Source organism: Numida meleagris, chromosome 13 (genome assembly GCF_002078875.1).
Source record: "Numida meleagris isolate 19003 breed g44 Domestic line chromosome 13, NumMel1.0, whole genome shotgun sequence".
Taxonomy (NCBI): domain Eukaryota; kingdom Metazoa; phylum Chordata; class Aves; order Galliformes; family Numididae; genus Numida; species Numida meleagris.
Genome location: NC_034421.1, coordinates 1017345 through 1031621, shown reverse-complemented (window position 1 = coordinate 1031621; position 14277 = coordinate 1017345). Strand labels below are relative to the sequence as shown.

Sequence of the window (14277 nt, the reverse complement as noted above, 5' to 3'; positions counted from 1 at the left end):
GCTAGCTTGGGAAACTAGCCCGGGAACATTTCCAGTTAACACAGATTAGAATTACAAGACTTGCACCAAAAGTAATGCCTCCTGTTTTATGATGTCAGCCCACGACCTCAGAGGCGGATGCTGGTGGGATGGCAGCAGAGGCTGAAGCTTCCCACCACCATTCCGTGACATGTTGGTGCCGTGTGACAGATGGCAGCAGAGGGGCACTCTGACAGAATGGCGCCTGACGTGGAAGTGTGGATGGAGCAAAGGGGTGGAACTGAATTCCTGCCTGTGGAAAAAATGGTCCCCACTGACATTCATGGGCACTTGTGAACACTTACGGAGACTGAACAGGGGGTGTGAGCGCAGTGAAGGCTGCGTTTCAGCAGCAGTGACAGTGGTCACCTCTGCTGGTGCACATTTGTAAGAGCAGAGTAGAGAGGGACAATCACCTCCCTCTCCCTGCTGGCCACCCCTCTTCTGATGGAGCCCAGGATACCATTGGCCTTCCAAGCTGCAAGAGCACACTGCTGGCTCATGGTCAGTTTGTCATCCATCAGGACCCCCAGGTCCTTCTCTGCAGGGCTGCTCTCAAGATCCCAGTCTGTAACTGGGGATCAATCCCTGATGTTTAATCAAAAGCACACATTAAAAACACTCTTCGGGGCTAATTTGAGGCTAAAGGAAAAGTATTTCCATTGGGAACAAGCAAGCTAGCTCACAGGGCGCAGCCCATCCCTTCAACCAAAGTCCCAAACCTGAGATGGCTGAAATTTAGATAAGGAACACACACAAAGATTAAAGTACAGTCCTGATAGCAGCCAGGCCTTTACAACACAGCAGACAGGTACTCCATGGTTCACTGAGCTGATAGAGACCTTCCTCTGCTTGAGAGCTTCACTGCCTGTCTCCTGTTCTACGTGCTCATTGTTCCAGGTTCAGGTGCTTGTCACTCCCCTTTCCTGGAGCCCTGTTGTTTACCCTTGACGCAAAACAGGATCAGTGAGCACCTGTGCCACGGAGGCACCATCAGACCTCAGTTACATAGGCATACCAAGGCCTTCTGAAGGAAGCTGCTCTGGTCAAGATAAGATTTATTTTCTGCCCCATCTAAACCCACTGAGTCCCTCTGGTTCACCATGAGCAGTTGTTTATCTCAAACCAGATTCACAAGCAGAAATCACGGGTAATAATCCCAGCGCTGGCGCCACGCTGCCCCACCAAACTGGAGCTGGCACATCTGCTTGCCGGAGCTTACTTTCTCCACCAGTTACCTTTTGCTCAGTTTAAAAGTCATTGCATGTTTTAATCAAAGAGAAAGCAACCTCTTTAGTCATTGATCTACGCAAAGCATATAAAAGAAGATGAGAGGCAGCACATCCAGTTAATAAAATAGTGTCATGATTCATGACAGATCGCATTACAAAAAAAAACAAAAAAAATGTCATATCTGGGGACAGATCCTGTCTGAAATTGGATCCCCAAATCTTTCAGATTTTGCAGTCAGCTGAGATTTCTTATGATCAATCCAAACCAACAAGTGAAAAAGTCCCCTATCATCTCCACTACATTTTGAAACCACTTCAGAGAATTTACTGTAGCAATCTTGCAACTGCAGGGAATTATCAGAACTGGGAGGGGGGATTCCTGCATCACCACGGCTCTGCTGGGAACCACAGAGCCCAACAGCTTTAGTGGGGGACTGCGTTTGCGCTCTCCCCTGTTTTAGTTTTGACCTGCTCCGTTTCCGACCTGGGCCAGAAATGGAGCAGGACAAAACTCCACCTGCGTGATCATAGTGTCTCAGGTAGGACCGAAGTGTCACCCAAAGGCTTCTGCCCTTCAGGATTCAATGCCTCTCCTAACACACCTCCAGGTGTAGCAGAGCAGTCTATGCAAGACCTGCAGACTCGGGAAGATTCAGCCTCTTGCACAATGCCAACAGCTTACATGCAGCGTTTGTGCACCCAGGTCCCCTGGTGCAGCCCCACTCTCACATCTAGGACAGCAGCAGCGTGCTGTTCCAGAAGCCAGCAAAAGCTCCTTCTCAAAGGAATTAGATGCTTGCCAGTAAGTTTTCCTACTTGGTGTACGTTAATCTCATGCGTGGCACCAATGTCCAGAGTCAGCAGAGTACATAAACAGGCGCTTAATATTAAGCATAAGCACACTCCGAACAATTGAGTACTTGCTCAAATCCAAATGCTTTCTTGGAACAAAGATAATTTATTGATTTCATCCCCTTCTCAAATGCCAGAAGTTCTTACAGAAACCTTTTTCTCTTTAAAAAACTAGATTTGCCCTCAGGGCATTTTTGGTTTTGTTTTCCCATTTTACAAATCCAATTTTCTCTTTAAGTTACTTTTTTTTTTTTTTTTTTTTTTAACTTTCATGCCCAATAACACATGCAGGTCCCAGGACATTCGAACTTCCCTGCAAGGAAACAGCTCGAGCAGAGTGACCAAGAGAGGGCGTGAGAACTACGCTGGGACGCGGCCTGTGCCCAAAGGCCCTGAAACGAAACAAGAAGTTACGAGATGGCAGAGGTGTCAGAGCCACCTCCATAGCACTGCAGAACACTCTATTTTGGGGTGCCTCGCAACTGCTGAGGACCTGATGCATGACACAGCATATACATCCTATCACGAGAGAAGAAAGGAGCATTTCCCTGGATGGCTGCGTAGGCAACACGAAGCAAATCAAACCAGTGCGGTGAGCTTCCTGAAGAGGTGCAATAGTGTTTCGTAAGAGCCATGTTTCAAAGCTTTCAAACAAACACCTAGCTACATATACTAGCATTTCAATTGCTCTTTCTACACTAACAACACCTTGATGGAAAAATATTTACAATAGCTGGTGTGCACAGCAGAAGGGTTCTCTTTAACGACCAGCAAACAAACTTTCTAAAAGATTCAAGGCCTGAGCAGAAGTTCTCATTTGCCAACACCAGCCATTACTGTCTGAATGCACTGCGTGCAGAGCGGGACAGCGGCCGCTCCGAGGGCTCTGCCAGCAGCTGCAGGCCGCGTGGCTGCGGCCCAGCTCCCATCCTGATACCACAGATCCATGCTGTGTTCTAACTCTGGGTGCCACAGACTGAATATCAGCACAGAAGATCCGATCCATGCCCAACAACAGAGATCACACTGTCTGAAAAGCAAGAGATGGAAACTACTTTGCTGGTGGTGTTTTCCAGTGCTTTTGTGAAGTTCCTGTTGTCATGCTCAGATTCCTGGCTCACACCCATGCATTTAAATACTACAGCACTGTCCATCTCACACCCTGCGAACACTACAACGCCCTGCAGCTCATAAGGCCGTGCTTTTGGTTTCTCTTTTTGAAATACAAGTACCAAGGAGCCCCACAAAGCAAGCCGACCCGTTGCAAAAGGACTTCAAAAGGCCTCCTGCCCATGCCAGGCTTATCCTAGACCCAGGCATGGCCCCTTTCAGTGCCTCCAACCCACAGACACCTGTTCACACAGACAGTAAATTTTCAGATTCTCAAACCAAAAAAGCAGCAGCATTTCCTTTGAAATTAGCGGGTTTCGCTATGTATGGTCTGATGACTTAGCTTGAGAAAACAAATCACTTGTGAAACAAGCACAGAAATAAATTCTGCAACATCTGCCACATCATACAGGAGGGTACTTACCTCACAAAGCCACATTAAAAGTCCCCTTAATAGTTTGTATCACACTGCAGGATTTCATAAAAGAAATGGGGACACAATGGTGAATGTGCATGAAATACAACTCCAGAACTGCGCTCCGGAGTACCTGACACTCACACAGCTCACACAGAACTCGCATGTAAATTGTTTATTCCTAGGAGAACAGCAAGTGCTCCATTACCTATTCTTCATAACCAAGCAACAGAAAACAATTAACTTGTTTGAGCACACAAATCAACTTCTTTTTTGTAAAAAAAAAAAAAAAGAAAAAGAAAAAAGAAAAAAAACAATCCACCCTTGCGGTTAAAAACAATGCAATAAATAGCAGCTCTTTGAAACCACTGTTCTTTCCTAATAACACCTTCTTGAAAGGCTTTCAACTGGTGTTTGTTTTAACAGTTTGAGGTGTTTGTTTTTTTTTAAATCCCCTACGCATGACAAGGCATTTCCTTTTGGTTCACGCACCATTAAAAATAACTAAATTTGAATGCTCAGGATCTGTTGATTAAAACCAGAAGTCTAATGGTAATAACACTGTCCAATTGGAACGCAGAGCAATGTCATCCTGGAAAGCTAAGGACGGCAAGGGCCAGAGAAAGCTTCATCCAAACTTGTCGTTGGAGGCTGGAGGGTTTCAGGCAGCCTCTGCCCCTTCCTTACACATCTGGGGAAATGGTCTGAGTACCTCAGGTCAGCATGCCCCTGCTGGATCTAACAGCACAACTCAGATTGCTTATTAAACTACTTTTTTTTTTTTCATAAAAACACATTAGAACAAAGATGTACATGTATCAACCTCACCTTCCGGTATCTTCTGCATCTCAGCAAGAAAATACATACAGAGACAGAGCACCACTCTTTTTCCTGTCCTTAACAGTTCAACCAGGCAAAAAATTATGGTGTCTGTGCCCACCTGGAGCCAGAGCTGGACCTCTTCCAGAGAGGTCCCAAGGACCTCTATCATCTCCTTCCCCACTCTTTCTCCAGGCTGCCTACTGCCCCTAAGCACACACCGCTCCAAGCACTTAACCTGGGCAGAAGACACACTGCTGGCCTGAGCACAGAATCATTTAGGTTGGAAGAGACCTTCAAGATCACCAAGATAAACTGTTTGGCACGTGCCCTGCCCGTGCTCTCTGCCTTCCATGCCTCGGTTGGAGAGGCCATGCAGCAGCATGGAGCAGGCAGCACACGGTGCAGCAGAGAGTGAGAGGTGGCCACAGGCCTACAGTCCACTCCACAGCACGGCTCCTGACTCCTGCTGTCACTTGGGTAGCAGGCACATTCGTAACAGGTATCACCGAGGCATCAGTTCATTACCATTGCATCAGTCACTGCTCTGTTTGCACAGTGCAAGCATCTTGTGCTTGCTGTAGGAATGTACTATTCAAGGACAGTTTAGGAAGTTCTTCAGGAAGTGTTTTTAATAAGACCAAACACCAATTTCCATAGGCACCAAGACATTCTGACATTTTCAGACCTGGCTCTGCGTGCAAGCGGCTCAGCTGCAGGCCAGAGAATGCGGCGTCTCATTGACCTGGCTCAAGACAGACTGAAAATCTTAACCTGCAGTTACATTTCTTGACACAATTTTAACATTCGTATGTTTGGAAACATTCAAAGTGTTATAATTTTCCAATAACGAGCACTAGATAGAAAATAGGTTTTTATTTTAAATGTAAACAGTTTTAAAAACAACCAGTGACTGCAACATAATCGAACAAAGCACTTCCATTTCTCTATCTAAAATAAACTTGAAGCAAGTCACCTTGGCGCATTCCATAGATAAACCCATACACAAGAAAACAAATCCAGGCTTTGTATTCAAGGAAATTTAAGTACAGAGGGGGCAGCAGAAATTTTTGCAGAATGCTTAATTACGTGGAGCAGCCACCAACACATTACGTATCTCATTCTCAGTCCATAAGAGCAATTTAAAGTGATGCAACTGACTGCATCACTTTATGTCCACAAAACCAAAAGAAAACACACTTTTTTTTTTTGGTCAGGGTTCTTCTAAATTGTGGTACTACCACCTCAGATTTTCCATCCAGCACTTCATAGAGAAAGGGGGAGCTTCGTTACTTCCCATCTTACTCTGGTGGTAAGCTAACAAAGTACTCTTTTTGTGAATCTAGTGGAAAAAAATGGCTTTACAGAAATGCACGATCTGTATATGTGAGAATCAGTGACAGCAGAATCGGAGAATTCAAAGAAGCTTCAATGAAGCATCACCCAGATCCTCAAAAACATCAAAACCATTACTGTGGAGGCACAGCAGACAAGAAGTCTGAGCAAGTCGTGCTCAACCAGAGCAGAAAGCCATGAGTCCTGTACTGCCTTTTGCTCTCCATCATTGCCTCGCCAGCTAGTAGCTGCAGAGACACATGAACAGACATGGAAGATGTTAAACCACTTGCAAGCTGACCCACAAGCAGCAGCAATTTACAAGGACTAATTAATGAGGCCTAGCTGTTGTATTTGTGACCCACAGAATTCAGAGGTTTCAAATATGAAGTGCTGAAAGACTTCTGAAAAGTTACCATATACCAAATATTTGTAGAAGGCACATCAGGAAAAAAACAATAAATGCATTTTTAAATTCATATTTATTTTTAGCCTTTGACAGAGATGAACACAGTGTTAGCATCACAGCCTTGCCTGAACACCTGTCTGCTTGTTCCAGACAGGTATCACCCGACTGAACCGAGAGGTTACTTGGACCAAGTCTTCTGTTTAACATATTTCAACCTTCAGAGTGTCACTCTAATTTTTTGTGTTCACCATCACATACAGCTTAGGTTTCTGAGAACAGAAGTTACCTTTCATTTGGAAAATGAGACTAATAAATCAGCAGTAAAAAAGAAAAAATGAAGAAATATATTAAAAATTTCCGAGTAAGCAACTTTACTGCAAAGTAAAGATACAAGCAGGCTGAAAATTGGTGAGGAAATTCAGGTACTACATTCAATCACCAGTGATGCACAACAACCTGAGTTGTCCATTTGGTAATGCAGCTTCCGAGAAGGAAGAAGCCTTTAGGTTTGATTGTCTTTCACAGAAAGTTTTGAATTGCATTTTAGTGCTCATAAAAAGGCACCCAACTGATAACATTGGGGACCAAATTACTTCTTTCATCGGAGGGGCACCTACATCAGAGGCAAGCAACTACCTGCCAGTTTGTGAACTTTGTTGTTGCAATAGCATCAACACCAAGCACAAGACTGCACAGTTCTCTACAGACATTCTCCCTGTGGTCTGTGCCAAGGCTGTAAAGCAAGCAAACGCACAGTGTGCAACACAGTTGAGATAAGATTAACTGGACCAACATCACCAGCCTGTTTTGCATATGGCAGAAAGGGACAAACATTTAGCTGCTGGACTGAGCAGCCCATCAAGCCCTAAAAAGGCCCAAATCAGAATCATTACTTCTTAGCAAGTTCTTATTCAATCTGGCAACAAACATTAATCTTTATTGATTTCCAGTAACAGGACAGAAACAACTATGAAGCCTCCATTAAGCTTCAGTAAGGTCTTAGAGAGGTGCTAATCAACTATTAGCGTTTACACGCTGCCTATAAACGCTTATAAGAACCAACAAGAGCATTGCAATTTGGACAGAAGTGATCCACATCTTTCAGAGCATCAATGAAAAAGGGAATTAAGCAACAGCCAGCTATGCACCTGCAAAGACAAAAAACACCATACTGTTTTACCACTTGTTACATATACAAGAAGGTTAAATCACATTCCTGTCAAGAACAAAAAAACACTTTCTGAAAATTTCCTACAAAAACTATCCACAAAACTGGTGCCACAAAGTTTGAGGAGGAACACACATGCCTACAGAGCTCATTACTGGTGCTATCAACCTGCTTCAAGGTCCTGCGGGTCTTCCAGCCAGCGCATCAAGGGTCAGAACAAGAGAACGAGAAAGCAACAAAGCTGAGACTACCAGACCTTCATTACTCCTCTAAAATGTCAAGTAAGAGGAAAAAAGCAAAGTGCAAATTGAATCAACCTACCCCAGCAGGCAGAGGCCACCACATGACAGCCAGGTCAACGCTCCTGACTCATACGAGAGACGCGTCACGATCATCTGGTTACAGGAAGGGCAGCTCATCTGAACTGGGCGGTCATAGAACACCACTATTGGTTGCTGCACATACACAGTCTGAACTGTAACTGAACAAAGAAACATTTTGTTTATTCAATGGGTAAACAAGGAAGAAAAGATAATCAGCTTCCTCTGAACTACAATCAGCTGCTATTCTGAAATACTTGGGCTCAGAGCAATAAAATACACATTGACAAGGAAAGCACCATGACATTTCATAATGCAGAACACACTGTCTAAGAATAGGTCTGTATTACAAACTGCAGAAAGGCAAATTACATCATGGATATCATTGTGCTCTGTAGGTATCATGAGACTTGACGGATCTTATTTCCTTGTTAGGTAGGAAGCACCTGTCAACCATAATCTTCAAGTTTCTGCACAGCACCTCTGACAACAGCCTGACCCCCTTTACCATGGCACAGTCGAGTCTCAGACTTACCTGGGGTACTTGTTGGCACAGGCTGTCCTGTGTACCGGGGAGGGTTCATTCCCTTCCCATCTGGTCTCGGCCCAGGTTCTGGGACAGGGTAGGGATGAGGATAGTTCACATTGATTCCTACTGTCTCCTCATAGGAAGGTGGTGCAGATGGGGCAGGAAAGCCACTAGAAGCAGACATTGTATCTAGAATATAACAGAAAAAAAACCATCATCTCAGAAGGCCTTCTTTAGAGAAAGCAGCAGCTTCACTCAGATGAAATGCAGGAAGTTAACCGGATCAAAATGCACATTTCACAGCACAAACTGCATTTAATGCAATCGGAAGCACAAAACATAGAAGTTGATCTCAATATCGTTGTTGGTGTTTCTTCCTTTTCCCGATCTTTTCACAGGGCAGTTTTTACACATCTTTCCACCACCAGCCCTCCTCCTATAAATTAAAAATGCCACAGCTGGGACATCACACCTCCTTACTAGGACACAAAGCTATCTGCAGTTTCTCTGGTTCTCTACAACTGTACTTCAGGTGTGCGTAGTCTCCTCCAAAACCAGAAATATGATGGGTCGCACAGTGGTTGCTGACCAACACGAGCCTGGTTTGTGGTGAAGCGCAAATAATTACAATAGAATATTGACCTTTGCTGCAGTTTGAAATAAAGAAGCACTTATACTGAAGGAAAAAGAAACCCCAAGCAACTAAGCACACCCAACTCAATGCAGATCTTTTACAACTCACGTAAGTTGAAGGTATCATTTCTGCTGCTTACCAAAGTTTCAGTCAATGTTAAATGCAACTTTACCAATTATTATTTTCTTACAGAATATAAGTATGCTAATCATTGCCTTTTTCTAATAGACATTAACCTAAAGGTTAGACAGCAATGAAAACAGAGGTCAGAGGGACATTCTAGAAGGTGTGTTCAGCATTTCAGTTCAGGCAAGACCCGCAGCCTGAGTCAGTCACAAGTTACATCCCCCTGTGCAACCTCAAAAAGGCACTCACAGACTTTCCACAGTTTCCATTTGTATCTTGCTCACTGCAAACAGGTACAGAGCAGCTCATACCCTCAATCATGATATGTTTCAGATACTCTTATCTAAAATGCCATTGATACAGAGTTGCCTGGGAAGAGCAACCAATGGGAAACACCTGAATGCAAAGAAGACAAAAAGTTTAAATCACAAACCAACAATGGATCATATCAAAACTGAGTCTAATGAATCCACATGGGACAGAGATGACTTGAATTTCTAACAGGTCAACAAACTGTTCCCAACTGCTTAGGAAAAGACATATGTCATATGGAGAGTAGCTGAGGGCTCGTACTTGGAATGGCTTAAAGCTGCATCAGGGGAACTCAGACAATCAGGAGCTGGACTCAGAGATCTTTGTGGGTTCCTTCCAACTCAGGGTATTTTGTGATTGTACAAAATCACAGTAATTCACTAATTAAAAGATGATCTGAACTTACATGACTGAAATAAACAGGCACAAAAGAGCTGATGGCAGAGGCAGAAACAGCCCACAGGTTTTGTCTTCTCAAAGCCCACTCCCAAATGCTGCTCCCAAACACTTCAAGAGAGAATATTAGTGGCAAAAACTTGACTGTAAGAAAAAACAAGGACAAGAGGTAACAAGGAAGTAAACGATGCCAAAATGTTAGCCTACTGCTTTGCAATATGCAACTTGCAGATAAATCACAACATGCAAACATTGACTGACCAGTGCACACACTAAATACAAGACTGGGCCTCTTTCACGGATACACAAGAATTTCCACGTACATCTGGGAGTTTCAGATCCAAATACCGCTCAGCACAGGAAGAACCGAGCAGTTCTTGCTTCTGCTCTCTGACTCTCACAACCCTTCTACTTCAAGCCTTTAGAAATGCATACAGCAGGACAAATGGTTCCAGCTACCCATCCCACTTCATTTTTCTGCTTTTCATAAAAACTGTTGGATTCCAAGCACACAGCAAGGCAGTCATCAGCTCACCGTGCCCAGCTGCACTAACTTTGGGCAGATGAGTCAGTAGACTCCAGAGAAAAATTCACAAACAGCAGAAGCACCAGCTCCCTCCTCCGGATTTTTCATTTTGTTTGTGATTCTTTCTTGAGAGAATGAACACCTGAATCTGCTCACGCTTCTCTCAGCTCAAACCATCTCCATCACAAGCACACACTGAGGCGGAACAACATCTGCAGGAGGCAAAGCACTCTTCTCAGATCATCCCTCACCGCAGAGGTCCGCTGCTCCACACACAGAACAGAACAACGTCGGTATAAAGGGAGGAAAAAGCCTGGTAAGGACTATAGCATTCACAAATTGCTGTTAGAGTGAAACCAGCTCACTAGATGAGGTACTTACGCTAGCTGGAGACCAGGAAGCAACCAAGCAACAAATTCTACCAACAGAAGGATATTCTCCCATCCACTGGATTGCACAGCACAACACTTCGACATTTTTATAATGGCACTAAAGCCATAGTACATTTCAGGGAATGAAAAACTTCTAGAACTGTTGTAGCTGCGCTCAGGGGCAGCTACGCACTGCAGATAGATTCAGCTGCTCTATCTCGCCAGAAAATATAACTTCCTGATCATGATACGTAATGAAAAACAATAACCCACAAAACATTGTATATAAATATATTTAAATCAAATGCATATATTAAAACACAGCCAGCAGTTCATATTTTAATCAAATAGCTGCACAGTGATTAGATCATACAGCACACCTCCCAACTGCACACACAGGTTTTGAAGAAATGAGGCAGTTTCTTCGGAATGCCAATTCAAACATCAAACTGCAAACCACAGGGTAGAAGACTTTACTTATTATTCAACATGAATACGGACTATGCTGGGGAAATAAGAAAAAAAAATATTTCTATCACATCCAGAAACTACACAGGCATTACTGAGAATGCCCCAACTGGCAACACGTTGCCCTGTGATAATCCATACCTGCTCCATCCGCCAGGAAACACACATCCACACCTTAACTTACACCTTCGTCTTTTTCAAGGGAGGACAACAGAGTCAAGATTTCCTCCCTCCCGAGGGACAGACTGGGTGTAAGGACGTTTCGGGCCAATCATCTGTCATGCTCCAAAACACAGCAAGGCGAGCAGAGCAGCGGCCGCGTTCCTCCCCTCGTGACGCCCCAGCCACGGGGTGGATCCACCAGCTCCGCCCGGCTCACACCTCTCACCTGCCCGCACCGACCGGCAGCGAGCACTCCTGCCCACACCCTAGATGGAACACATATTTAGTACAATTTTTTTTCCAAAAGAATGCACTCCCCATATAATGAGAGTTATTGATATTGCCCAGATCCTTTTAAGATGACATAGTTTAGAACTGCAGCATTTTTCCTGAAGAAGGGACACAAATGCGTATCCTAAGAACGCGGGGAAATATCCCTCACCCAAGGGCAAATGGGAGAAAGAAACACAGGAGGGGAACCCAGCTGGAGGCAGTCAAGCAGTAAGCCAAGTCATCCACGCCTCAGCCCGCGAGTACCCCCGCCCTGCAGGCAGTTACGCGCTAATCCCAGCTTGTTTTCTCACGGGCGCAAAAGTTCAGCAGGAACGGATTCTGCAGCATCGCCCAGGGAGCAGCAGCAGCGCCTCAAGGCTGAGCGAGGGGCGGGCAGGTGACTGTTGTGCCCCGTACTGCCAGGGGGGAGAGGGAAAACGCGAAGTTCCTGCTCCCGTGGCGCAGCATTGCGGGACCGCGCGGACCCGATGCACGGGGCGTTGCTCCCGGGAGGCGGCAGGGCCTGGAGGAGCATCCCCCCCCCGCAGCCCCGAGCCCGGTCCCTGCCTGCCACGCAGCAGGAAGCGCTGCTCCAAGAACGGCGGAGTAAACACGCTCACTGCCTCGCAGAAAGCATTCCTCACCTGAGAGCTGCCTGAGGCACTCGGGTACGGGTCCGAAGTGCTCTGCCTGCTTCTGAGCAGGCTGCCCTGAAATCAGTCTTAGTATAAAGAAAATACAGTGTGACTGAAACTTAGATGCCTGCTGTAAGAAACCTTTACAAAATAAGTTTCCTTACTTACATGCATGGTTCAAATAAGAATGTTTCCATTGTTTGGTACGGATTTAGAACTTTCTTGTTTCTAAATCAAAATAAACGGGTCTCATAGGGTGCAGCACAACCTGCTCTTGGGGGAGGAACGGAGAAGCGGGGGGAGGGAAGGAAATCTCTGGCACCAGGAAGAAGAGGTGTTTGGCTCACTCGGATTGTTACACACAAGGATGATAACGTTGCTGGCTATACACCACTCTGATCACTTAAGGCCAGTAAAACACCAGCTGGGAATACCAGCAGAGTTGATGGGCCAAGTGCTTACGGGTAAAAGAACAGATTAGACAGAAGGAAACAGGAACTGGACCGCAGTCACTGGAAGCAAACAAACAGAGAGGCAATTGAGCCAGGTAACTATGGCAGAACCTCCCCATCTGTTCCACAGCTCACAGTGACTGGCTCTGTAACGAGAACAGCAGCCGGGAGTGCACTTCAGAATAGCCCATCCAAGCCGAAATACTCATCACCCTTAGGACAGAACCGCTGCAAGAGTTACCAGACTTCAGCTGCGAACACGAACACTTTGCTTTAATGACTTCCTCACTGGGGAGGATTCTTCCAGGAGCTGCCATTATCGCTGGGCTCAGGCGGAGGAGGCACTGACATCCCGGGCAGACACCACGGGAACGGCAACTGCTGCAGCTGCTCCTGCCCCGGCGCTGCTGAAACGCGCGTTCCAGATCGGCACCTGCGCGCCTGGGTTTGATCAGTGCTGCTTACACCGTGCTCTGCGAAGTACGGAAAAAGTCACTCTTTTGATAACACACGAATCTCAGACCGTTTTAAGAGCATTTTCTCACTTTCGTGTGAGACGCGGTGTGATCCTCATCTGTCCTGGTACGGATCTCTATAATAAATACTACCCTTAACTTAAAATCAACTTCTTTGTGTCTGCATCCCCAGCTTCCTTGAGGCTCTCCTTGCACACACCTCATGCTCACGCTGCAGCTCTGACAGATGAAAGAGAGCCATCCAAAGATGACAAAGCTAGGGTTTTTGTGGTACCAACTATTCACTGCGATATTTTTAAAAACCTCTGACCTCCTGTTTTCTTCAGAAGAGAAAGAAAAATTCCCCTTCTGAGGAAGCTGCAGAGCGGAGCGCTGCCGGGCAGCCCCCACCCTCCACACCACGCGAGGTCAAAGAAATCAGCGCTTTTACACAGACTTCAATACCCTCGTGCTCGTAACTTCCAGCACGAACGCTTCTAGCCCCGATGTTTATGGGCAATGCTTATGAGTGAGCGATGCTGCAGTTTCTGGCTCTGACCGCTGACTCGGGGCGGGTTGCTGTGTTTCACAGCTGTCCCTTCCCGCTCCCAGCCGCGCCCTGCACCGACGGCTGCGGCTTTCATCTCCCTTTCCTCCTTTGCTTTTTTTAAGGGAAGAAGTTGTAACTCTGGAGCACAGGTAACAACCAAGTATTTCATCAAAGGGTATAAAAATAAAACCAAGTATCGGTCCCTATAAAATTTATCAAGGTGGTAGTTCATTAATTAAAAAAAAAAGAAAAACCAAGAAAGAAAGAAAGAGCTATTGGGAGTACAAGACAAGCTCTTCTCACAGTAACTGGCAGCCCCAGCCGCGCAGGGCTTCGCTGCTGCCCCTCCTGTCTCAGCGTCAGCTCCAAGGAGGGCTTTGAGCTCCGCTATTGCAGCGGAGCACACGCGCGTCCTGCGCTCGCGGCTCTCCCTGAAGAGCAGCCGGGGAACAGGACAAAGAGGAGGGAATAACCCGCGTCGTTAACTGGAATGCAGAGCCCCTCGTGTTGCTTTATCGCTCAGCGTCTGCGGGAGTTTTCAGATGAGGAACGTTTTTGTGCGAGACAGTAATTTGCTGAGGAGATCCTCCTCCAGCTCCTGCAGCCTCCAAGGAGCAACCCCCCCGCGCCAGGTCTGCACAGCCCACACCCTGCAGCACGGGAGCTTGGTTTTCCTCCTCAAAGAAAGGCGTCCAAGTACAGGTTTCCAA

At 45.9% G+C, this 14277-nt stretch overlaps 1 protein-coding gene across 10 annotated transcripts in view; it reads right to left on the bottom strand.

The window, feature by feature from the left end:
- The window catches only part of LITAF (lipopolysaccharide induced TNF factor), a 35444-nt gene that overhangs the window by 19772 nt on the left and 1395 nt on the right, over window positions 1–14277 (bottom strand). For 3 of the 10 annotated variants that reach the window (XM_021411631.1, XM_021411625.1, XM_021411630.1), the window contains exons 2-4: window positions 8214–8396; window positions 7680–7839; window positions 2189–2494 (exon numbers count right to left, since the gene is read on the bottom strand). In XM_021411631.1, coding sequence (XP_021267306.1) covers window positions 2365–2494; window positions 7680–7839; window positions 8214–8391 — 468 coding nt within the window. In that variant the 5' untranslated portion in view covers window positions 8392–8396 and the 3' untranslated portion in view covers window positions 2189–2364. Of the gene's footprint in view, window positions 1–2188; window positions 2495–5307; window positions 7339–7679; window positions 7840–8213; window positions 8397–9216; window positions 9364–9685; window positions 9820–11181; window positions 12048–12803; window positions 14237–14277 lie in introns of those variants that run through there. The other 7 variants (XM_021411626.1, XM_021411628.1, XM_021411623.1 and 4 more) reach the window with 7 other exon arrangements.